Below are 26,673 nucleotides of genomic sequence, written 5' to 3'. Positions count from 1 at the left end.
CCCCTGCTGTCCCTGCAGCCAAACACTGCTCAGCTGGTGACCCAAGAGACCCCAAGAGACTCCAGGACCCTGTAACTGCTCAGGGGGAGCTCAAGGATCCCCAGGAGATCCCACTGGAGGAAAAACAAAGTTACAACATCTGGAAGTCGGTGGGATGGGCTTTTCCATGCAAGCTGCCCTTGAGGGAAATGGCTGAGTCTCCTAATTGCTGAGCACAGGGACTTCCCTGGATGGGAAATGGAGAATGGCTCTGCTGGGCTTCCACTGAGCAGCAGTGATGCCAGGGCAGTCTTCCTGCAGGCAGGGACTGCTCTGTCTGCACAGCCCAGCCTTCATCCAGCCCTGCAAAACCTTCTGTCCTCGCTAGAGAGTGTTCCAAGCTCAAAAACCAAACCCTGTGCTCCTTCCATCCCACATCTCAGGCCTCACTTCCCCGGGACTTTACATCCCAAATGTAAATAAACTACAGGTTTGGAGCCAGGTTCTTCCTCAGCAGACTCACCTGCCCGGGCTCATCCTGGCCCAGGGACACACACAGCTCCCCTGTGCACCTCGGGGAGGCACCTGCTGCTGCAGCCTGGAGGAGGGGCTGCAGGAGCCCATCCAGCAAGGGCAGGGCTGCCTGCCTGCCAGGAGAGGGGGAGCCCTCACATCTCTGCACCAAGTGAAACAGGACCCCACAGCTGCTCCTGCCTCAAGGAAGTGCAGCCACACGAGCGAGTCCAAGGGACACAGAGGGACAGCAGCCCAAAAGCTGCCAGGGAAAAGCATCTGCCAAACATCTGGCCCCAATCACGAGGGCTGCGAGGTACCTGCAGTCCCCAGAGAAGGTGCAAGGTAATTGAAAAGCTGCTGGCACGTTTGGTTTCCCTGCAAGCCCTGCTCCCTGCGTCCTCTCTGGCAGGATTGATGCAGAACAACATTTATTCCTAAAAATTCCAGCCAAACCCCCTGGGCAAAGGAGAGTCTGTGCCACACAGAGGCACTGCTGCAGCCAGGACCTAACGAGGTTCCAGTGTGAAGATGTCACCTCAGCTTTAACTCTCCCCAAGTTTTCAGGCCAGAATTACAATCCATGGATCCTGTGTGCCTGGAGCTGGCTGAGATCTGATCTCACCCCCTCAAGACAAGTTAATCCCTGCACACACATGAAGCAATTATACATACAGGTAAATGGTGTAGAGGACTGGATGTGACAACACACAGGAGTTTGTGCTGCACACTCCTGTGTGTGCATGAACACCCATTCCTCTACTGGATCAGGACAGAATCTGAAATTTGTAATTGAACTGATACAGAAAAAGCCTGAAATTCCAAAATGTGCCAGGTCAAGTAAATTAAAGCTACACCAAGGGGAGTTTTCAGCTTCCCAAAACAGGCTGAATCCTCTATGTCTCCCCTTTCCTTATTCTGTCCACTCACAAATGTAAAATGTTTGTGTCTTCCTAGAAACAGAGACAACTCTTATTGTAGCACACAAAAACCTGCACTGGGGAAATCAAGGAAAAGTAATTCAAGGTACTTCAGGAGAGATGTCAACTCCCAGTGTATAAAACAAAACAGACACAGGCCAGGGATGTGACCTCTGGGTAGCATCTACCCAGGAGGGACCAGCACGTGGCCCCAGGGCAGCTGCAGGAACACTCCAGGAGAATCCCAAATCCCAAAATGGTTTGGAAGGATCAAAGCCCATCCAGTGCCACCCCCTGCCACGAGCAGGGACATTTTTCATTGTCCCAGGCTGCTCCAAACCCCATCCAGCCTGGCCTTGGACACCCCCAGGGATCCAGGGGCAGCCACAGTGTCTTGGAGAGAGGAAAAAATCCAAAATCCTTCTCAAAAATTCATTTAGGAACAGCCCAAGTGGGAGCCTTACAGGAACAAGCCTGGGGATATTCAAGACAGCAAAGTTTCCAAATGGCCTCAACAAAGGCAACAAAACCCCCTGGCTGAGTGGGGTGCAGGGCAGCAATCTCACCTGCAGGAGGTGACTGCAGAAAACAGCAATTTCCAGAGCCCCACTGCAGCTCCAGGCTCAGCTCCACCACGTGGCACTCCCAGAGCTGCTCCTCTGGCCACCAAGTTAATCCCTCCAGCAGCACTCAGCAAATGCCAGGAGGCCAAACTGGTTTTGGAGGAATGGCTCTGACCAGACTCCCCTTTCCAAGCCCTCAGAGGCTGCTGTGCCATCGGGGTGTGAGTCAGGATATGACCAACACTTCAAAAGCTTCCTCTCAAACACAAGGACATCTGCTACTCTCATTTCAGGATCAAAGGTGGCCAAGTAGCTTAAATGCTGAGTTGACTAAAACTGTATAAACTTAACATGTACAAAGTTTTTTCAAAACATTACTGATACCTGTCAAGGTGAAACTGTAACAGGCTCTTCAAGAGGAGACTAAAACCAGCTCTTGGTGCTCAGCTTGCTGCAGGCTGCATAAAAGGCTGATCAAAAAGAGAAGTAAAACTTGCAGAGCTTGGATGATGTAGCACACTGGATTTAGAGCCCAGCCCAAGCCCTGCACTCAGGAGCTGAGTCCAGCTGCAGGTAAATTTGAGCTGGGGACAGACAGCTCCTCCTCACACAGCTCAGCTGGAGTGGAGCCTGCAGGGTTCTGCAGGACCCTGTCCCAGCAGCCAGCTGGGATGAGCCCCCAGGTGCTGTCTGTGCAGGAGCATCCATCCTCAGCCCAGCACTGCTCCTGACACTGAACCAGGCCCTGGCTTCCTGCACCACGTCTGCATCCAAAGTTCTGCTGCTAAAATGATGACAGAAGCATGAATCTCCCCCTGCAGCTTTGGGAGGGAAAGTCAAACCAAACAAGGCTCAGCACTCAGGCCAAGGTGTACTGAGGACACCATTCTGCACAGCCCCTGTTTTCCTTGGCACAGCTCGTGCTCCAGAGGCCATGGCCAGAGTCAAGCCCTTGGCCTGCACTTCACAGCTCTGATTTACAGGATTAGCAAGGCCTGTGATTAAATATTTGTCCGGGTCACCATAACTCGGGTGTAATTACTGCAAAAAGAGTCAAAAAAAGGCTCAAAACTGTCTCCAGATGCCTTTTTCCTTCACTTGCTTTTCCATCAGCTTCTTCAATGTCAACAACATGGAAAGAAAAATCACCCAGGCTGGGGCAAGCTGTGCAAGACTAACCCAGTTTCAGCCCCTCTGCAATCCCAGACCCTCCTTGGCTTCACCTGGCTCAAACCTGCACAGAACCATGAGCTTTCTAACAGAGTCTGCATTGTCCTTTGTATGGAGAGCCCCAGTCTGCCCTGGGAAGGCTCATAAAGGAGTTTCAGCTGCTGCCAATCTCTGCAGTCACTCATGACCTTACAATGTGCCTCCTGTCCTGCAGAGTTTATTGCTGTGCTCGAGCAGTGCCTTGCAGAGCCCAGAGCAGCCCCAGCTCAGCAGCAGCAGGGAGCAGCAGCCCTGGCAGTGGTGGGGCACACGCAGCCTCACCCCAGGCAGTCCAGCTCAGATCTGCCTGGCAGGACTGCAGCACTGCTGAGATCTGCAGCCTGGCACCTCCCTGGTGAAAGGCAGCTCTCAGGAGGCAGGCAAAGTCATTAAAGCTGGCACAAAACCCCCAGATGTTTAGGACAGATTTATCTTATTTTTTTAGGAGACTTTTTAAATCAGTGTTCTGGTACTGCAGGGAGAAAACACTAAAGGAAGATACTATGTAATTGATGTCCTTAAAAGAAATCTTACTGTCAGTGCAAAATACAGGCTTGCTCTCAGTGGTTTAGATGGCTTTTAAAAGAGAGTAAGAAAAGAAGTCATCCTGTATTTTTATAATCCTATTGGAATCAAAGTGAGAAAGTGGGCAAATCTCACAGATAAAAATACCTGCAGCACACATGGGAGAATAAAAATTCAGGAATACCAAAAGACACACTGAGACTTACAAGCAAGTCTGGACTCCTGCTGGATGTTTTGTATTTTTAATTGCAAGCCCCAGTGTGTCAAGCACAGTTCAAGGTAATTACACCCTGCATTCACCATCTCACTGGGCTGCAGAGCAGCAGGAGAAGAGATGTTTGTGCAACACCTCACAAAAGCAAGGTTCTGGGGCTGCTGGCTGGAGTGAGGCCGGGGCTGCCCAGCCCTGAGGACACAGCCTTACCTGTCTGGTGAGGCTGCCCCCCAGGTTCATGGTACCAGAGCCAGTTTTGTTGGTCTGCAGCCACAGCATCACTGTGGAGGTCAGCTTGTAATGGGCAGTGCGGCCACTGGACTTCTCCTGCAAGTGCAAGGGAACAAAAAGGGATTTTTAAAGGTTAAAATCCCTCCTAAAGCTAAATGGGGGCTGGCACACCCCACAAGCAACAGGCCAGGTGAGTCTAACCCCACTCATGCAGCACAGTCTCTTAAAGACAATTCTAAGTGTGCTCATTCCTCTAATTTTCCAAAGCAAATCTAGTTAGAGCAATTCACTCTCCTAATACCTTGTTTTTATTGCCTAATTAGTGATATTTATCTGTAGCTCTTTATGTTAAAAACCCCCCACATCTCGGGATCACATGCACAGAAAGTAACATACTTTCAATTCTTCTGGGATTCTTTTTGATTACAGCCCTGACTCATCTCTATCCAAATTGCTTCGGGGCATTTTCAAAAATTAACAAGGGAAAGAAGTTTACAGCCCTGACACAGTATTGCATTGTTCAGTGGAACACCTGTGCTCCTTAATTGTCTGGAATTAACTGGGTTTTGTTTTCACTGGGGTGTATCAGCTGCCCCAGAGGCTGTACCTGAACCTCCACCACGTGGATGGAATCCCAGCATCCCTTAATCTTCTTTGATCCATCTCCAGCTTTCTTAATGAGGATCACCCCAGCAAAGCCATGATCCAGATCCCAGAGGTAGACAGAGGAGACTCCACCTTCAAAATACCTGCAGGATGCAACCAAAGGCAAGTTAAAAGCAAGCAGGACCCAAGCCAGAGTCAGATATCGAAAATAATAATCTTAAATAAGCAGAATTTCTAAGTCCTAATACAGATTTGTTTTTTCTTTCAAAACAGCACACTCTCACAGTTACACACCCAGAAACATAGCAGCTCAAATCACTTCATAATGCAGAGAGTTTAATTACAAAACAACTGCACATGTCTCTGAAGGAGAATAAAGGTCTGGTGAGAACCAGAGCTATTTACAGATTTCTACAGGACTTGAGCAAACAACTCCTCTGATTCCAATTACCTACAACAGCTGGTAAAAGCACGAGCCACAAAGCGGGCTGAGAGTAAGGCTTTATTTTACAATCTGGTCTTTTTTCCCCTCTTCTCCCTTGCTATTGGCAAAGTCTGGAAGTTCTTTACAGCAAAGTTCACTAATTAAGACAAAAGGGAGCAAGTAAGTAACTTTATGTTGCTGCCTCAAAAGTCTGTGTGAAGCTGACATTGATTTACTGCAAAGGGACCTGAACTGAAAGCAGGGATCTCAGAAATGTAGAGATGCTGTAGAGGTTTTATTATTCCAGCATCAGGTATGGGGAACAAGAGAAAGTAAGCCAGAGTGCCTCAATCTCAGGTGTCTTTTGCTGAAAGTACACTCACAAAACCAACCAAGCAATGGGATCTGCAGAGCCCCACTCCCTCTGGGTGACACTGGTGCAGATGGAAAATGCACTTCATAAAATAATGATAAACAACCCATCTGCTGGAAGAAAGGAGTAATTCTGTCTTCCAGAAAACTGGAATTGCAACCCACAGCATTTTACCCCTTCCATTCTCAAGTTAGCAAAGCCATGAGGAGGATGAAGGAAAAGGGAAGAATAAATACTCGTTCATGGCACACAACTCTCACATCTCAGGAGTGACCATGGCACACAAGGATCATGTAAAAGGAGGAGAGGAAACTTCATAAACATGAAATGTTGGCAGTCAGACTTTTCATTGCCTGCAGGAGGGCAAAATCTCATCATCCAAAGACACAAGGAGCTGCCAGGACTGCCAGCTCCCAATCTGCATCCTGCCTCTGTCACACACTCCTGGGAGTGACCACTCACTCCTCTTCTGCCAGAGAGGAAATCATCCCTCAGGGCCAACATGAAAAAATTATCAAACCTTCCCACCTCTGTGCTTCCCTCCTTCCTAACCATGGGTCTTCCAGTTGGGAATGGTGCTTAAAAGGCAATTTACTGCAATTTGGAGTTCATGGATTACCCCTAAGAATTGTGGATTAAAGCACACTGACCCCTCCCTTGCCAGCAGGCAGGAGAAAAGACACTGAGAAGTGAACTCCAGTGACACTTCCAACACTTCCAGCACGTTCTCTGCACTCACAGATCAGCTCAATACCTTGTTTCAAGAGGGCAGAGTCCCCAAAGAGCCCCAGTTCCCTTTAACTGCAGACACCCAAGCCTTCACCCAAACCAATGCTGACCTCAGGAGGGGTAAACAATTTCCTGTAAACTCACCACAGCCTTTTATTCCTAATGGGTGGCTCTGCCTCTCCTCGCCAAGCCCAGCCCAGGCAGTTCAGGACCCACTGTCCTGGGGCACTTCCAACCACTGATAACACAGCACTGAAAAAGCAAAGCCCAGCCACACTGAAGCCAGGCTTCCAGCAGGCAACTTCAACCTAACAAACCAACAAACACCCTTTTTACACCCCCTGGGGAATTCACAAATGGATTTTGGTTAATGCAGTTAATGGGAATTCCAGTCCTGCAGGGAACCTCAGCTCCAACCTAAGCCACCCTTCCTTCAGCAGTGGGAAACAGAGGCCAGAGAGAAGCAGCTATTGTCCCTTCTCAGACTGCTTTTAAAAAAAAATATATATATCCTTTTTCATATACAGAATCAGTGAATTCACTCCAAATGAGCTGGCAGTCACTGAGAACATTACAGTGTGCACAGACAGTTTCCCCATTACCCACTTTATGACCTTGCTACAAGCATGAAACATTAATTAAGAGAGGGACCGAAACAAGGTTTTGGGAAATTTATTCTTACCTACTGTACTTTGATCCTAATGACATGAAACAGGAAAAAAATAATTTTTATGTGGTTCACCTTTATGAGATTTTACATAAAGGCTTTTGTGGGTATTTTAAGAATGTGCTAAAATGTTGTCTGAAACCACATAAAACCATGTGAAGAACCTCCCGCCAGAACCAACAGCGCACACATGGAAACGCTTTCAGTGCCTTTGGAGATCTAATGAATCAAATCTAGTATTAATATTGTTTTAAATACCAACATGCAATTCCAATAAAGCTGCTCTGCCATGGCCAGGCCCAGGAACTGGAGGCTGGAACAACAATGCCAGCGACTGAATCCAAGGCACGCCAGGATATACATTATCCAAAGGCTCCAAAATCCCCTCCCTTCATGGGGAGAAAATATATAGAACTGATCACTACACTGCACTTCACCTTCAAATAGCACTGAAGTGGGATTTCTGAACCTCAGAAAGTCACAGCTGGATATGAGGGAAACATTCCTGTTTTTTTAAAGTAAAAATAAAGAGGTGCCACAGGCTAATTGGTCCCTAATAGAAAACGGGATGATAGATTGGGAGGAATTTAAATTGACCTTCGTGGACTTGGAATTGCTGCAGGAGGGCTGGGCTTCCTCCAAGAAACCCCTTCACCATGGACTGAAATGCAGCACTTACTAAAATCCAAGCAGGAGAGAAACCAGCATGGAAAAGGCCCCAGGAAGGCACAAACTGGGATCTTCTCTGTTAAAAAAAAAAATGGATGGACAAGGCAGAGCAAAGGCCCAGAGTCACACACAGCAGAGCACCAAAGCTCCTGCATTAAACAGCTCTTGCCTTAGTGCCCTGCTCTGGATGCCCCTGATCCTCCTGCACAGCTGTGGCTGGAGAAGGCAACGTGCCCTCTTTGGAAGCTGGAATCACAGAGTCCTCGAGGCTGGAAAAGCCCTTTGAGGTCATCAAGCCCAACCATCAGCCCAGCACCACCACGTGCAGCACTAACCCACAGCCCCACAGCTTTTCTGAACACTTCCAGGCGTGGTGACTCCACCACTGCCCTGGACATCCTGTTCCAATGCTTTACAACCCTTTCCCTGAATTTTTTTTCTTAATATCCAACTGAAACCTCCCCTGGTACAACTGAGAGGCCGTTTCCTCTTGTCACCTGGGAGCAGAGACTGACCCCTACCTGGGTACACTGCCCTCTCCCAGAGCATCCAAGCACCCAGCAGATGCTTTTGGGATGTTCAGGAGGCCTCAAGGAGGAGGGATTCCTACTGTGGTACCTCAGAAACACCCAAGGGACAAACCATTCTCAAAGTACAGCTTCAGAGCAAAGCAACCACTGCTCTCTGCCTAAGCACACCCATCAGTCCAGGATGTTTCAGTCAAGGTCAATCAGGCTTTACCTACAGACAAAACTTTGTTATAAAACAATGAAAAATCGTTTTATGGTCGTCATATCCCTTTGTTAACAAGGAAAACACTGCTAAATGACATCATAGTTGGGTTCAGCTAGAAGGACCTTAGAAGATCATCAAGACCAAGTGACATCCCTGTCCTTGGAGAGGACAACCAGTGTTCTATCTCTGGGAAAATAACTTTTTATAAGGCTGTCCAGGAAGGTAACTAAAAGGCAAAAGGCCCAAAGTAATCATTCATTCTCTTCACAGAATTCAGAACAGCAGTTCACTCAAGATCAATTATAGTTTTAATGCCGTGATCAAACACTGAATTTTTATATCTGTTACTCATCAACCACAGAACTCCTGGAAAAAGCTGTTTTATACAAAAAATGTCACACTTAAGACTGACCTACTTTACAAATGCAAGAATAAAAGAAAATATTTAAGCTAAGAGTGATCCAAAGCTTTATGAAGTGTTTGAAGTTGAAGCGGGTGGAGACACAGGATGGAAACTTGTCTGAGGAGCCGGAGCTGTACCCATGAAATAGAGGCTGTGGCCAGAACAAAGCTGGAACTCCAAGAGGGAAGTGATAGGGGAGGAAATCCCCCAGCCTCCAGCACAGCCCTCGGGGAAGGAGGGCAGATTGATCACTTTGTTTTAGCACTGAAGGACAGCTCAGCAAGGCCCCTGACCCTCCTGATAAGGCTCCTCTCCTCCAAGTCTCACCAAGAGGTCCTGGACGCTGTGGAGAAAATGACTTTCCACCACACAGCAATAAAAACAAGCTCTGACTTTCAATTACACCTCAGAACCAAATCGCTCATCCATAAAAACATTTGTGTATTTTCCAGTAAGTAGCTGAGAGCCAGAGACAAAAAGTCTGTGGCTTCTGGCTCTCCCAACCCCCTGATGCCAAAGCACCAACACCTGGAACCTCCTCAGCCTGGCTCTGCAAACCTTCCAAAGGCTTGCACAGGGTTTCAGTCTGGCTCATTTAAAGCAGAAAAATATATTTTCTTTTATTCCCTAAAGGTCACATAGTTATTTCTTCCAGCTACAGAAGTTCAGCATAGAAAGGGAAAAGTCTCCAGCTATTTACATCAACAGACTTCCAAGAAAACTGGCATTTAAAAATCCTACCCCAAAGGAAAATCCTGAGTATTCAGCTCACATGTTTTTACAAGAGTGACAATGACTGAAGTCACAGCGTGAGCAGCTGGTGTCTCACAGCAACCCAAAACATTTCCTAAATGCCGAGGTGAGGAAGCACATTCCAGCTCTCCTGGGAACAGGAGACTGGAGTGGCAAGTGACATGGCACAACTCCCACCCAGCCCTGCCCCTGTCACCTCAAACCAGCACAGGAATCACAACAGAAACATGAAGGAAGTGGCAAATTTGAGCAAGCCACCTTCCATCAAACCCAAAGCATTGCTCAGGTGTTCAACAAATCCCCTGCAACCTCACACCTTAAGGAGGAGGAACAGATTCCTCAGGAGAAGAATCAGCTGTCCCTAAATAATTCCTAAATAATTGCTGCCTCCATCCAGCTGCTGAGTGATGAGGCTCAGGAGGCTGTTCTTTAATGAGAGGACAGGCTGGTACCAGGAACGAGCAGGATGTGACACCTCTGCCACTGCTGTGTGTCCAGGGGATTTACAGCTCCTCTCTCCTTCTCTGGCCCCAGGAGCACAACTGTGGAACCTCACCCAGAGACTTAAAATGAAGGTAAAATGTCTGTGCACAGCCCAGGGGTTTTGCACCCCACTTGATGAACTCAGCCCAAATTATGCTTGGGGGATCTGTACAGGTATTTTACAGGAATTCTTTCCAGCATACACAGGTGCAAAAATCCCTGGAGCAAACATACCAATCCAGTTAGGTATGTGTAACTTCAATGCCAGTTGTACTTAAAAGCACACATCTGGACCACGGCAGGATGACTCAAACTGCTCAGCAGAGCTGTGAAGTGCAGGAACTCCGCAAGGAAGGACAACAGTACCCAAACAATGGGATCTTGAAGGCTAAAGTCTCCCAGAACTTCCCAGGCTGTGCTTTCTAGCACCTTTCATTATTTAATGGAAAGTGCACCGCTCACGTTTTCCTTCCCATCCGACTGCTCCTGGCAGATGGAAAATCCCTTTGGAGAAGTCACCTGGAAAGAGCTCCATCAGCCACCTAATGAGCAGGACAAGGGGTCACTCTGGAACGTGTCCAAACAAGGGACTGCCTCATGAATAGCAGGAAACTCCCCCTGCTTCCAAACCCTTCTCCCATGGCCATCCTTGGGCAGCACAGACTCTGCTTCAGCCACCCCCAGTCTGCCACATTCCAGACTCTGCCAGCTGAAATCCAAACATGGACAGCAGGGGAAGAGACAGCAGAAATCTTCTGTGTCGAGGTTTAAATTTGTCAAAATCTTTGGAGGCTGCAGATCTCACATGACACCAATTCTCTAACAGAACAATTCTCTATCGGATCTGCCACAAGAAGGCTGCTGCTGTTTAAGTTCCTCTGTCCCCAAACTCCATCATCAAAACACTGTACCTTTGTGAGGGCATGAGGTAAACTTCTGTCCATACAATACAAAGTATTATTACAGACAACCAGTTCAAAAATGCCAGATCACAATAAACTGACAGTTTAAAATTTCATCTCCTCTTTGAATGTAAGTCATTTCTTCCTAGGGATTTAAAGCCTTCAGAGAGCAGTGTTTGAGGACAGTGCTGCATCATCAATGCTGACCTCCTAATCCAAGTGCTCAGTTTTTAAGTAATTACAGAGAACCGTGGGAACCCAAGGGAAAAACTCCTCCTCCACCCAGCATCTCCGATTCAGAAGATAAGAATGCAGTGTGTGCAGAGCTGCTCCAAAATGGAACTCCCAAAGAAAAAAAATCAGATTAAAAGTAACTGATTTAGTTTTCCAGCATGCCAGTACATTAATTTTCCCCTCTTTCTAAGAAGATTCTCTAATTTGTGTAATATTTATCAACAACTTCAATATTAATTCTGCTCTGAGCTGCCCATGGGCACGCTGAGGAGGGGATCCCAACACAGCTCTGTTTTCTACATCCAAATAATTTCCTTGGGAAAACAGCATGGCTGTAACTGTAAAAGCACACAGACATGAAAGCAGAGAAAGTCTTGGTGGTTTAGACCCGTCTTAGGAGACTTCATCTCAGCCTTGTTAGGCTGACCCGAGGCAAGAATCTCCCGATGACACAATCCTGATGTCACAGCCCCTGGCGCAGCTCCCCAGGCAGCACAGGGATGCACAGGCAGTTTCCTTAGTGCTGGGATGCACAACAAACCCATCTGGATTCAATCTGCAGGGCCCTGGCTGTGCACGCCCCAGGAACTCCCATGGCCAGGAGAAAGCCAGCACAAAGGGCTGCAGCAGTAATGAGGAACAGGGAGCTGATGGCAATAAAGTCACTTCAAAGCTTCCCAGGGGCTTCCAGTTCAGGCAGACCAGGTTTGCATCTGAGCACAGACACTGGGCTCACAAAGGGCTCGCAGCTGCCAAACCCCTCAGGGAGCTCCAACCCCACCCAGCCTGGCCTTGGACACTTCCAGGGGCTGGGCATCCACAGCTTCCTTCTCTGGGTACCCTGTGCCAGGGCAGGCTGTGCTGAAAACTCCCTGGGCACACCTCTGACATCTGCTCTTTACTGGGTGCAATCAGGGCTGTTCCATGCACAAAGCACAGCAAGGCTGGTCACACAGATGAACTCAGCAGTTGCTACAAGCCCTGTGAGAAGTGCAGAGTATTTATTGAGTTGGTCTGAGCTCCCCTGAGGGGCTCTCGGGGTCTGTCAGGGAAGGAGAGCTCTGATGGCACCGCAGCAGGTCTCAGAAACAGCCACAGCCCAAGGGCAGCACTAACAGAGGTTCCCATTTTTTCTGATCAGGACAAGTGGACTAAGGCAGTGTCAGAGGTTGTTCAAGCACACAATCCAAAATAAACTAGGAAAAAGGGTAAAAAGAGCTGAAGAAAGTTAACTACCCAGCAGCTTATGGGACATCTGAACATGCTCAATACAGATGATGGCACAAAATGAGGCATCCCTGAGCCCAGCAAAGCCAGGCTGTTCCATGAGACTGAACAGAGTAATAAAGATAAAAAAATACACCCAGCCCTGAGCATTCTATAAATGAAAGGGCAAACTCATCTGTCACTGGGACTCACTACTGTACCTGCCCAAACTCTGGCCAAAGGCTCCTCAACCCCTACAATCCTGAGGCACAGGGCCCAGGGAATTCCTCCTCCAGAGCAGGGAAAGGCACTGGATGCTCAGCTGGCTGCAAAGAACTCCTGAATTCTACCCACAGGACAGGAATATCCACACTGCAAAGAGCAGAGCCCTGGGTGCCACCCTCAGCACTGCTAACACTATCCAAAACTGGAATAACTATTCTGGACCAGATTCCAATCAAAATTCAATAATAAAAGGATTACACACAACAAAGACATTTCAGAGGTCAATCCTCTCCCAGACCTCCTTCCACTCCTACTGAATTCCTGGTCCAGAGCTCTAATATAACAAACTGAAAATGGATCAACATCAAAACAGAGACAGAAGCAGAAGTTCAAAAGGTTTCATTCTCACTCTGTTGAGGGAACTCAAAATCTTAATCAATACAAACATTTTTCAGGAGCAGAATGATTAAGATGATGTTTTATCTTTTTTTAAAGCTGTTAAAAATCAAAAGCACCAACAAATCCAATTTAAGCCACGGAAAAAAAGGGGGAATAGCTTTCTGAATGTATGTCAGCCACTAAACCAGTCCAAAGTTGCCAAAACTCATCCTGTTTGCAGACAGATCAGCAGCATCCTTCCCAGGGGAGGTCTATTTAATCACTTCAGAAATTATTTCTTCCAGACAACAAAGAGCCATTAGATTACTTAATTAAAGGCCTGATTATCTCCAACCCAAAACAAGGGAAGGCAGAACCTAAAATAGGGAGATTTAAGCAGCTGCCCTGGTCCTCATTATGCTTTGATTTCAATCAAGCACACACACGTCAAGCAAAGGGCAATAAATTACAACCATGTGTTGGAAGAAATTATCTTCACCATATTGGAAGTGGAAAGCCAAGGCTCTAACTGAGTGGTGTAAGATATTAGACTTCCATCTGGGAATAATAACCTACTGAACACAAACATGCCAGAGCATTAGCTGCAGGCACTGCTGGAGTTAAATCTGGCAGCAGGAGATGGAAATGGAACAGTTGTTTTTTGGGAAAGTGACATGGATTTTGGTAAAACAGATAACCAAGAAACATGCTTGTTGTTTAACACGGAGAACAGAGAGGGAACTAAAACCTCATGTAATTCCTCTTTAACCCAAATACCTCCAGAAAGGAAAGGTGGGAAACTCCAGAGATACTAAAGGTAGTTTGCACTAAAACAGACACTTAAGGCCAATTCAGCACTGGTTCACAGGCACTGAAGGCTCAGCAGAATTGTTCTTCTCCAGCTTACATGATTTTATTACATGCAATATTACAAGATTTCCCCAAACTCATTTTCATACTACAGTCACTCAGTGGCCATTAAGCTTTTGGGGACAAAATTGAATTTTAAGGTCCCTAACAAGCAAATCTGACTGGATTATTCCACACAAACTGTTACCAAACCCATAACAGGCTGCTTCCCTCCAAACACCCACGACAGCAGGTGCCAACCCCTTGGGAAATGGCAAATACAATGCAGTGACTCACTGAACGTAGGTGGAGACTTACCACACCTGATGAAAAGAGAAATCTAAAAAGGAAAGGTGTGTGGGCCAAATGGGACTGGCACAAGGAAGAACTGAAGCAATCTGAAGTGCTGGCAGAGGCCTGAGATGAATTCTGTGAGATATCAGCACCTTCAGTGTTCAAGGTAAAAGGGGAGCTGATGCAGGGGAGATTGGGACCACATGGGGAGAGCAGAGTGCGATGGAGATGTTCCCAAAAGTGCCCATTTATCTACAGCTGCTGGCATGACCAGCACCAGGTGTGTTTGGAAGCTCAGCAGTGAAGTGAGGCCCGTGCACAGCAACTTCTGAGAGACCTGGCGCTGCTCAGCCTGGAGAGAGGCTTGGGGTGACCTGACTGGGGCCTTCCAGTGCCTGGAGGAGGCAACAGGAAAGATGGAGAGAGACTTTGGACAAGAGGGAATGGCTCCCCACTGCCATGGGGCAGGGTTAGATGGGATATTGGGAATAAATTCTTCTCTGTGAGGGTGGGCAGGCCCTGGCACAGGTGCCCAGAGCAGCTCTGGCTGCCCCTGGACCCCTGGCAGTGTCCAAGGCCAGGCTGGACAGGGCTTGCAGCAACCTAGGACAGCAGAAGCTGTCTAGGAAGTCTGGACACAAAGCCACTACTTGCTCTGAAAAACCCAGCAGAAACTCTCATTACAGGAATAAAAAGCCTGAACAGCCCAGGAAATTCAGGCAGGCTGGGATTCAGTGTTCCCTGTGAGTGCTGTGATTAATTCTGCATTCACTGTTTCCTCTTTCACAAAACAGCAGCTGTGCTTACAGAGGCAGCTCAGGAACATTTTCTGCCCCACAGAGGGACAGAAGAGCATCTTAAGGGACTGCTGGTGAGGAGCTGATGTGTCAGAGTTGAGACTTCTCCCTCAGCACCATTTTCATCCTCTTCATCTGCAGCCACTGCACTTAAACTGGTATTTTTTAGAGAGAATTTGTAATGTGAGGTATCAATTAGCCTGGCATCCCCTGTGAAGGATCTGTGGGGGCAGGCAACCTCACCTGAGTGAGCAGAAACCATGAAAGCCTGTGCAGGTCAACTCAAAATGTAGATTTTCTGCACACTGCCTACAGACTGATCCCTGCTCCTGGAGGGTGAACCTGGGATAGATCTTCCCATCCAACAGTAACCAGAATTTCCACAAAAGGTACAGTCCTGAGGGCTGCCAGCATGTTTAACTCTTTGATTAATCCATCAAGGAGCCTGAGGTATCTCCCAGTGCTGGAAAGGTCTGCCATGCCTGGCTTTGGAGTTGGGTAGGACACTGGTTCCTGGCCCAGGATGCCCTGTGCCCTCCCTCCCCAGCTGCAGGAGCTGCCAGGGCAGTGACACCTCCAGGGACTCTGCCTGGCCCAGCCCCACTGCTGGCTTTGCAGGCACTCCCAGGGTCAGCTCCCAGCTCCAGCAGCCATGGAGTGACATCCTTGCCACTGCCAGCCTGCCCACAGTGACATCCCTGCCACTGCCAGCCCTCCAGCCCTGCCCAGGCAGTGACATCCCTGCCACTGCCAGCCCTGCCCACAGTGACATCCCTGCCACTGCCAGCCCTGCCCAGGCAGTGACATCCCTGCCACTGCCAGCCCTGCCCACAGTGACATCCCTGCCACTGCCAGCCCTGCCCAGGCAGTGACATCCCTGCCACTGCCAGCCCTGCCCAGGCAGTGACATCCCTGCCACTGCCAGCCCTGCCCACAGTGACATCCCTGCCACTGCCAGCCTGCCCACAGTGACATCCCTGCCACTGCCAGCCCTCCAGCCCTGCCCAGGCAGTGACATCCCTTCCACTGCCAGCCCTGCCCACAGTGACATCCCTGCCACTGCCAGCCCTCCAGCACAGCCCTGCCCAGCTCCAGCAGCTGCTCCATGAGGAATTGCTGCATCATTCCCAACCCAACGTGATGGCAGGAGCAGCACTGAGAGAAGCTGGCACTTGTTGCCACCTCTGAATTTCCACCTTCTGATCTCCAAGTAAAAATGAAGCTTCTGCTGTCAAAACACAAAAATCCACTTGTCTTGCTCAGAAAACTGCAGAGCCCAGCTACAAGAACAAAAGCCTGTTTCTCTCCACATCTCTGTTGGAGGTAAAGTACAAATCCTGATTTTAAGCACGATAAATCCTTCAGACACTGAGGTGAAGTTTCCATAACTTCGCAGATTCTTTCCACGACTGCCACAATTTTTTTATGCTGCTCAGCCAAACATTAGGCCACCCTTGTCCTCTTTTCTCCTCCACTTTTGGGATGACAACAGGCACTGAAGTGCTCTGTGCTGGCACCTGTGCCCACAGTCTGACCTGTCCTCCTGGCTGTGATCCCTCCTGGATCCCCCTGACCATTCCTGCTGTAAAACCTGCACTGACAAACAGAGAGATGGAATTTGGAACAAGCTCACCTTTTCCTTCCACACAATACATGAAGACTGTTATATAAAGGTACTGCTGTACCCCACGCTGAGCAGGGCTCAGCAGATTCACCTCAGTCAGAAACCTGCCCTGTGCCTTCTTTTCAGCCAATTCAAGCCTTTTAAGGAAGTTATTTTATCCAGCCATGACTTCATGGTCATCTGAGCAGAGAGGGATTTAAACAGACAACCTTGGTTCCATAAACCTCCTCATTTTCATCTCAGGGTATTAAAAATCTTACTGGTCCTGCTCTGCTCTGCATCTGGGGAGTAACTGCAAATTTGGCTTTGCTGAATATGCAAAATTCCTTCTTCCAGTCAGTTCAGATACCAATAACAACTGTTACTTACAATAGAAGTTGGAAAGCTATGAAAATAATGCACAAAAAGAAGTAAAAATTTGATACCTGTAACAGGAGAGTGATGCTTAACACATTCGGACAGGCTGCATTTACAGAGCCACAGAACCCAGCAAGAAAAGTTCCTTTAAATGTGCTTCTGTCAGCACTGTAACATGATGAACTACATGTAAGGCTGTGTTTTATCTCCCCTTTCAGGCAACATGAGGCAGCAATGAAGTTTGTTCACGTTTTTCATGGTCTTTAGGCACCTCCCTAAGAAAGGGTCCCAGTGAAGGACACACTGGTCCATTTTGCTTTGCAACACTCACTTGCTGTGTAGTTTCAGCATCACTTTCCACCCCAGCATTGCTTAGGAGATCAGAGCCCACAGCTGAACCTGATCACATCCCAAGGATGTGGAGGTAAGTGCAGTGCAGGATCAGCACAGCCCCAGTTTACAAAAAATTGTTCAACTGGTAACTCACCCAGACAGCCTCCCACTGCTGCTTTAAAAAGCCACTGCCTAATGTACACTGAGCTCACACGTGCTCTGTTCATTCCTTTGTTTTACACCTCTTTCATAAGGCAGGGCCTGAAACAAGCACCCTGCAGCAGAAGCACACGAATCCCTGCCCAGCTGCTGCTCCTCAGCGTTCAGTGCCTGTCCTTTTGCTGGGAGATGTGAGAGCTGCTGCTGCACATAGAGATTTTTTAAGAGTACAGCCTTGAGGGAATGGAAAACGCAGATGGTTTAAGCCTGAACTTAGAGATCAAAGAGAAGCCAGGTCATGCCAGGACAGAGACAGCCTCAATCTGTTAAAGGGGGAAGGAGGTGGGAAAGCACCTCAGCACCTGCCTTTGGCACCAGCTGACAGATTTGATCACCTCTGGAATCACAAACCCAGTGCTGCCTCCCCCCCAGGCGACAGACAGACAGACAGGGCTCAGAGGGTAGGACTGACATACAAGTCTCTGTACTGGTCAAAGGCATTGTTGGCTTCCACCTCCAGCTTGCGCAGGCGAGCCGAGGGCATGGCACCGTCCTCCAGGGGAGGGTCGTACTTGTTGCTCCACGGTGACCTGCAGGGAGACAAGGACAGGGACAGTCACACCAGGGACAGGAAACGCAGACTACAGTGTCTCAGGCTGGAAATGGGGCTGTGTATTCTATTCCTATCTGTGGGGCAGTTATCTTCTGTTCATTGGGCAGTTTTCTTTATCTCTCCCACACCCAATCCTCCCTCCAGGAGATCTCTTCTGTTCATGGCCAGTGAGTGTCCCTGCATGGCTGATCAAATTCCATCATCCCACTGGGAGATACTCTGCCCAGGGGAGGAGCCAAGCATTCCTACCTGGATACAATCTGAGATTTGGAACACCACAGCAGCCTTTGCCCACTGCATTCCCAGAGGAGCAGCTTTCCTCTCCCCTGCATTCCCAGAGGAAGAGCAGGCCCATCTACAGCACCCCTGGAGCTTCAGAGGAAAACTCCCCCCTTGTCCAGGATCCCTGCTCCAGCAGAGCCACAGCTGGCACTGCAGGAGGGCTGAGCCACCCTGGGATGGGACTGTGCCACCACCCTGACCCACAGGGGACAGCTCCTGCTCTGACTCTGGCTGTGGTGAGTTTTTTGGGCTTTTTTTTTTTTTTTGTACTATTACATTTGTATTTTTCGTTTTCCTAGTAAAGAACTGTTATTCCTATCCCCTATCTTTGCCTGAGAGCCTTTTGATTTCAAAATTATAACAATTCAGAAGGAGGGGGTTTACATTTTCCATTTCAGGGGAGGCTCCTGCCTTCCTCAGCAGACACCTGGCTGTTCAAACTGAGACAAGGAGCCAGAGCCTGCTCATGGCCCCGAGGCTGCCAGAGCTCCCAGGAGCACCTGGACAACACTCCCAGGCATTGCTGAGGTGTCTGTGCAGGGCCAGGAGTTGGCCTAGATGGTCCTTGGGGGTCCCTTCCAGCTCAGGATATTCCATGGCTCTGAAAGGTTTAATATTGGTGGATCTGACCTCATCCACAGATGCTGAAATTCCAAAAAACCCAAAAGGTGCCCAGAGCAATCTACCTGTAAGAACTGCACTCCCCACAGCCATTTCACACACTGGCAAAAAGGGGGCACTGAGCCCTCACCTGGGGGCCATTCCCTGGCTTCAGGTTTTCTGTATAAAAAAAATCTCTTGGGTTTCAATCTGTTCCTTCTTATATATTCAACAACAAGGCTTCAGCTGTTGAACATTAAATATTAAAACCTGTTTTCATACAAATACAAATCGATTGTGTAGTTTATTTGGGATCTGACAGTATTTGAGCCAAACACTGCTGGCTATGATTAAAGTCCACATTTTCCTCCACCATCCTCCTCTGAAATAAACTCTACCTTTAGCATAACATTAGGAAACCCTTTGAACAGTTTGAAGGATTTAACAGGGTTTGTAAAACTGCAGGTTTTACTACAATTTCTGCAGGTGTGGAAGAGATTTTTGTGTTCTTAATGAAAGATTTGGTATTAAAAGATTAATGGAACCCTTTGCCCATCTGCTTGAGGCTTTTATAACTCCCATTCTGGAAACCAGCATTTTGCTTTTCATTTCCCCTTGGAGTTTACACATATCACTGCTGGCTCAAAGAAAAGTACCTCTACCCTTTCTCTCCCCCTTCCCCACTCACCTTTCCCAGCCCCTGGCTGCAGCACCAGGTCCCAGTGCTGGCCACAGGGAAAGGCTTTTTCTCTTTGTCTCTCATTTCTCAGAAAGGCAGTGGGGTCTGACACCCATTTGGTACAAAGCACAAAGCCCAGCCTCTGCTTTGCTCCCATAACTCCTGACCACGCCTGACAGAAAAGGTGAGACCAGGGAGAGTGGAGATGTTGTGTCACATCCACCCAAGTGATGTTTGCAGGTCATGACTCTCATCTCAGGGCTGTGTGCAGTCCTGGGCTCTCACCATAACAAGGACCTGGAGGGGCTGGAGCGTGTCCAGGGCAGGGAACAGGGCTGGGAAGGGCTGGAGCACCAGGAGAGGCTGAGGGAGCTGGAAAGGAGCTCAGCCTGGAGAAAAGGAGGCTCAGGGGGGACCTTGTGGCTCTGCACAGCTCCTGACAGGAGGGACAGCCAGGGGGATCAGGCTCTGCTCCCAGGGAACAGGGACAGGAGGAGAGGGAACGGCCTCAGGCTGGGCCAGGGCAGGCTCAGGGGGGACACCAGCAGGAATTCTCCATGGAAAGGGCTGTCAAGCATCAGAAGGGGCTGCCTGGGGAGGCCTGGACCCCATCCCTGGAGGTGTCCAGGGGAGACCAGGACATGGCACTCAGCTCTGGGCTGGGACAAGGTGGGGACTGGTCAAGGTTGGACTGGATGGTTTTGGAGGGTTTTTCCAACCTCAGTGATTCTGGGGTTTTGTGATTTTAAACAGCTGCTTCAAATGTGGTTGCTTTGGAGAGGAGTCAACAGCCACAGGATCCCAGCTGGGTCAGGCTGGAAGGGCCCACAGGGCCTCATCTGTGCCACCTCCCTGCTCCAGCAGGGCCAGCCAGGGCACAGGATTGAGTCCAGATGGGTCTGGAACATCTCCAGTGAGGGACACTCCACAGCCTCTCTGGGAAATGTGTCCCAGAGTGTGTAAAGATCTTTTTCCTCATGTTCAGGTGGAGCTCCCTGGGCTCAGTCCCTCTGGGGCCACTGCTGGGTCCCAGGGAGCAGAGCCTGCTCAGAGCCCTCCCTGCAGACAGGGACACAGGGATGAGGCCTCTTCTCAGCTCTTTGTTCACTCCTTTACCTAAAATCTCTGAAATCTGGGAGAGATTCCCATCGAACCCCCCTGGTGCTCCCAGGTGGCTCAGCTGCTGCAGAGGGTGAGCAGGGAGCTCCTGCAGAACCACTGGGAGATGCTCCAGGTGCAAACACCAAACCTCTTCCCCTGGCTGCAGGAATGGCAATGAGGGGCAGCCAGAACAGACCCTTCCAGCCAGCAGCTTGTGGCATTTTCATCCCGTTCCAGCTGGAGCCAGCAGCAGCTTTACCAACAAAAAAACCCTCCTAACACAGCCCTGTATTTTTTATTTTTGTGGAAATGCACTCACAACACATTTAAACACTTAGCTGGAGGCTATTTGAAGAAAGACAGATGGACAAGCACTTAAATTTCAAAAGTCAGACCTCTAATTTCCCCAAAAGAGAATGGTTTGTGTTTCAGCTAACAGGTTTCAGTGTTGTTGGCCCCAAATTCCCCATAAGGATTCCATTTAACAGAGTGATCAAACACACTTCGAGTGGAAATGTATGGACAAAGTCAGGGACCTTGAAGTCTAATATTAAAAAAATAAAATTAATAAAAGCTCTGCCTTCACAGCGTGGATTCCATGACTGTTTGATATCCTTCACAAACCTTCCTTATTCCAGGAGCACTCACAGAAGTACCTGTGAGACTCCCACAAGCAGGATTTGCTATTATGAAGAAAATAAAAATTATCTATTTATGAAGATCCAAGGAGACTCCAAAATCCACCTTCTAGCCTGATCCACATTTGACATGGACCAAACCAAGTCTGTCTATAAGGACACAATAAACTGTGATGGGCTAAGCATTAGGATATTCACTTCCCACAGCAGCTTTTTTCCAGGCAAATTCCCAGTCAAATTGCAAAGCCACTGGAAAAATCCAACCCTGTAAAACTGGATTGCCAGTGAGAAAGTCTGACTACCCAGCCCCAGCTCTCCTGCTGAAAGACAGCAAGGCTCAGTTGACCAGGGAATGCCTGGAAATACCTGGATTAAAATTATTAATACTTGGATTAAAATTATTTCTTGCTAGAAGAAATGCAATTAGCAACCTGTCCAATAGGAAGGAAAGGTGTTTAGCTTGGAGTGTGCAGGAATTGGGGATGCAGCATGTGTCAGGCAGGGAAGAAGATTCCCTGGGACTTCTAATTGAGCGTGTGGCTCTGAAAATGGCTGTGGAAATATCAAAAGCTTTTAAAAGCCTAGTGAACTCCTCCTAGATCTTGGCCTAATTGATTAAATTAGTGTAAGAGGCACTTCCCAGTAACAACTGCAGATTTTATGAGGTACGAAGCAGTGTCTGGACACAGGCACAGAATGGGATTAACATGCACAGGGCAGTGCTGCTGGGGTTTCAAAGGCTTCTGCTGTGTGCTGAAGGAAGGAATTACTTCATGAATCAGAGCTGGGACCAATCAATTCCAGAAGGAAGAATCACTTCAATCCAGAATGCCTGAATCAAAAGCCTTAGGAACAGGATTCTTTCCTGGCAGCAATTAACACATGGTGCCTGTTCTAGAGGAACAAATGAAAGAGCTTTTCTGAAGCCTCATTACTTAATAAGTCACGAAAATTTCAAAGTGATTTTAAAAACCAAATTCCTCCTGCTTCCTTGTAGCTATTTAATACCTTCTCAGAAAGAGATGGAGCAAATTTCAGAGGCAAGAGTGACATTGACCTTAGAGGAAGGGCTGTCATGTGCCCTAATTAAACACAGGGTTATTAGTGATTGCACCATGTCCCATTACTGTCTAACCAGTGCCTCTTCCAGCTCCCTGTGTCCCTGGTGATGGATGCCCACATCAGCAGCCTGAGCAGGATGCAAAGGGGCTGCAAGAAATATCACAACTTCAGGGAGAAAGCATCTCTTGAAAGATCCACAAGAAATCCAGGATTTAATCCCCCCTCCTGCATGTGCCAGAGGGGCTGCAGCTGTGTGGGGACATCTCATGGGGGCAGAAGCTCTGAACTATTCTATCTACTAACCCAGAACTGATTACATGCAAGCAGCTGCTAATGTGGATCTAACCAGCTGGGACACACAAAATTAAGGCAAAATGCTTTTATAGAAGGCACCAGGCTCTTCTGTGGAAGGTTGGAATAGTTTCTAAATATGAGATTAGTGCCCTAAAGAACATGAGTGACACTCCACCTTCAGGTCCTACTCACTTGCTGGCCCCTTGCAATAGGCTGTATTTTAAACAACTCATTAGGATTTACACTCAGCCACAATCCAGAGGCACTGTCAAACTCTGCATCCACTCTCATTCTCCATCTCTTGTTTCTAGGACAAAATGTATCTCAGCATGTTCTCAGTGTAAATCATCCACACACACGTGCTTCACATTAGAGGGACCTTTCCTGCAACTCAAAGCAACTGAACCAATTCATCTCAAATCCTTTACAAGCTCACCTGCTTCTGCAGTGATGCCAGAGCCAAAGAAAGAAGATTTGTTAAAAAATATTTTCTGAAACTCCACTTTGAAACACAATCCTTGAAACATTTTGGCCAGGTAAACGTAAAGCCCTACATCAAATCTACACAGAGCAAAGAGATTCTTCCTGAAGATCATTCCAAGCACTAAAATGTAAATTATAGAGACAAGTGGAAGCCTGAGAATCATCCCCAGAAGCAGCAGGATGGCTGAGCTGGTAATTCAGGGCAGGAGATGAATGGGGTCGTTACCTCACAGCCCAGCATCCTTTGTTAAAGAAAAAAAAAATGAAAGTGCTGCAGGAGTCACAAAGGTTTCTGGACTGTAAACTCATCCTTATATTAAATATCTGGAGCTATGCCACTGTCACTACAGCCATTAAGGAAAGTTAGGCAATGTGAGAAAGGGAAAGGATAATTTAAACATAAAGGAAAAGTATCATCCTAATGGCAAGGTAGAGGAAAACACATTAAAAGAGAGACTGTGCTCAAAGTGTGACTGAAACCTGATTGTACCATTCCAGTATTACAGCCTCTCCTGCTTCAAAATGAATTATATTGTAATTAGACATAGCTTATAGGCTTCAAATACTTTCATTGGTTTTGTCTCCAGTCCTTAGAATATATCAGCTATTTTGGTAGATGGGGATTCCTTTTCTTTGGTAAAAACTTGAGCCAAGATTTTCAAACAGAACTAATGACACTGAGTCCAAAGTCAGTCAATTCCTTGTAAAACATTGAGTGAAAGAGCCTTTCCCAGCTGGCAAATCCACCCTCTTTTGTACAAGCTGAAGATGATTTTGTTTAAACCCATGGCTTGCATCATCTCTTTTCTGTCATTACCCATTCCAGAGAGTTTATAACTTTGCAATGGTCTAATTTGCTATCAAGGCCATTTCTGCTAGAGAATTGACTGGTTTCAATCCAGAATACAGAAAACAAAGAGAAATACATCAGTCATCCCTTTAGCATGATAACAACAGCACATTTTGGGCTCTAAATCTTTAAATGATTGATAATTTTTGAGCTGAAAAGAAGAGGGAGAAGGGCCTGCAAGCCCTGGCCATGGCTGTCCTTTAGAGAGCAGCAGGCAGCCCCAGCTCTGGCTGGGAACTCACCTGTACGAGTCCCCATCTCTGTTGTAGTCACACAATAGATAATCCTTCCCCACCACCTTGTCTCGTGCAATCTTCAAGGGCTGATCCACAGAGGAGAGGAGATCTTCACACAGGCTGGGGACCTGCAGGGGGGAAAGCAGCAGGGAGGGGAGAGAGGGCAACACGTTAAGGTTGGAAGGCACTGGCACCTTAAGAACAGCTTTTGTTATTAGCAGCCCACATCTGTCCCAAAGGCAAAACCCTTCAAGAAATCACTTCACTAACAACACATCCCTATGCTCCCACCTCCAATAATTTCAGGTTTAATTACCATTTCAGGTTTAATTACCTAAGCACTGGTGTGGCCCAGCACACCTCAACACACCCACTCCACGTTCACTCTGTGCCAAGGCAGCCACTGCCCAGGGCTGGTGGATAAAGGTAAATATTTGCAGTGCAGTGAGAATGAGGGAGCTGCTGAAGGAACCCACCATCCACACCCTGGAGTGAGCTTTCCCAAGCTCCCACTCTGGGTCAAGCTCAGAGCAGTTTCCAGGCACGCAGCCAAGCATGACCAGGCTGGCTAAGGAGAATAAACATGTGTGTGTGCACATGTCAAATCCAACACACCTCCTGCATCCTGCACAGCCTCCCATGCTTCCAGGACCCAGCTGCCTCCCTGCCCTGCACGTGGACACAGACAAGCTCTGCTTCCAGCCTGGCAGAGGGGCTGTGATGTCCTGCAGGGCCGTGAGGCTCCATGTCCCTGCACACACTGCAGGTAACGTGCAGCCCTGTGCCCCAGCCCAGCCCAGGGACCAGCACCAGCCATTCCTGCAGCTGCTGTCATCAAACAACCACTGTGTTTCCTGCTGCAACAGTCCAGATTTCACTGCCAGAGAAATGGACTGAAGCAAAATGCCCTTTCCCAACCACACAACAGGACCACAGCATGACTGGTAAGTTCTTGATCAGATTGGTAACAATGTGCTAATAAAACAAGAAAGAAATAAGCAGTGTGAAATCTCTTCCACACATCACTCTGCATCACAGAGATGAAAACCTGACTGAGACATGGGGACAAAAGGCAATCAAGGGCAAAATTAATAATGAAGTGATGAATTCACAACTCATAATAAATGAAAAGGGGAGGGAAGGAAGAATAAAGAAAACATGGAAATGTGCTTTCTTCTTTTCAAGCCATTGACTCAGTGAATGGATTAGCACCATTTCAAAGGAAAGAAGCCTAGAGGAGAAAAAACAAATCTGGGGTGCAACAGCCCCAAAACTATTTTAATGCACTAGACAGGACAGAAGAGATCAAACTGCCTGGAACAAAAACATTCCTAATCCCAAGTACAAGGCAGTAACACACAGAGGATGACAGTCAGAGTGAGCAGGGACACACATAAACCAATGTGACTATGAAAAATAATTTTTAAAAAATCCTAAATGGAAATGACAAAACAAACTGTGGCTGCCTCATCCCTGGCAGTGCCCAAGGCCAGGCTGGACAGGGCCTGGAGCACCCTGGGACAGTGGAAGGTGTCCCTGCTCGTGACAGGGGTGGCACTGGATGGGCTTTAAGGTCCCTCCAACCCAAACCATTCCATGGCTCTAAGATGAGACCAGCAAGTGATGGTCTAACCTGACCCATACAATCCTTAAACACAAAAAAAATCAGAGGCAAACTAAGACATGGTTGGTAAAGTGCTGCAAAAGCTGAAGTATTCATCTGAGTGTTTTTGTTTTGGTCTCTACAGACTGTAATGTGGCCATGAGTGAGAACTGCAGAGCCCAGACCAAGAGCAGGGCAGTCCAGGATTTAACCCAGCCCAGGAGCCCCTCCTCTGGTACCTGCAGGCCTGGCTGAGGGGGCCTCAAAACACCACACGTTCCTGGGCAAACAGGAGTGGACAAGCAGCAGCAGCTTTTAGGGAAATTCTTCCTTTTCCTGAGACCAGACAACCCAAATACTTCCTGGGGCTGATCCAAAGCAGCAGTGTGGTGGCACAAGGCAGTGAAATGATCTCTGTGTCTGTGAGCACATCTGGCTCCCCTCTGGCCCTTCCTTCTCTTCCCCATTAATTTTGGGCCACTCTTCAGGGTGACAGCAACTCAATCTGCCTGCCTGACCTTCAGACAGAGCCCAGGCAGCCCAGCAGTGGAGCTGGACCCAGAGGTGACCAGGGGAACACATCCCTGGGCCAGCAGCCCATCAGCCAGGGACGTGCCCAGGAACACACTCCTGGCTCTGACCTGCCTTTGGGATGAGCAGTGGTGATGGAAACAGAACTGGGGGGAAGTGCCTTTTCCCCAGCCTCTGTTTCCACTCTGATTCTTTGGGAACAGCCTACACTCCACGTGTGGTAAGGCATTCCTTCAACCCCAAATACCCACACAAAGTCTTCTCACAAAAAACTCCAACCCGAGGCCGAGCTGATACCCCTGCAGAAAAGCTGAATTTACAACCCTTATAAAAAACCCCCTCACAAG

At 48.1% G+C, this 26,673-nt stretch overlaps 1 protein-coding gene across 2 annotated transcripts in view; it reads right to left on the bottom strand.

The window, feature by feature from the left end:
* CAPZB (capping actin protein of muscle Z-line subunit beta) overlaps window positions 1–26,673 on the bottom strand; it is a 58,191-nt gene that overhangs the window by 7,758 nt on the left and 23,760 nt on the right. For both annotated transcript variants that reach the window (XM_064397363.1, XM_064397365.1), the window contains exons 3-6: window positions 24,199–24,320; window positions 17,831–17,944; window positions 4,762–4,903; window positions 4,134–4,250 (exon numbers count right to left, since the gene is read on the bottom strand). In XM_064397363.1, coding sequence (XP_064253433.1) covers window positions 4,134–4,250; window positions 4,762–4,903; window positions 17,831–17,944; window positions 24,199–24,320 — 495 coding nt within the window. The remainder of the gene's footprint in view (window positions 1–4,133; window positions 4,251–4,761; window positions 4,904–17,830; window positions 17,945–24,198; window positions 24,321–26,673) is intronic.

The sequence above is a fragment of the Passer domesticus genome, chromosome 22 (assembly GCF_036417665.1).
Source record: "Passer domesticus isolate bPasDom1 chromosome 22, bPasDom1.hap1, whole genome shotgun sequence".
In the NCBI taxonomy this organism is placed as follows: Eukaryota; Metazoa; Chordata; class Aves; order Passeriformes; family Passeridae; genus Passer; species Passer domesticus.
The sequence above is the reverse complement of the archived record's forward strand: the minus strand, read 5'-3'. Positions and strand labels throughout refer to the sequence as shown.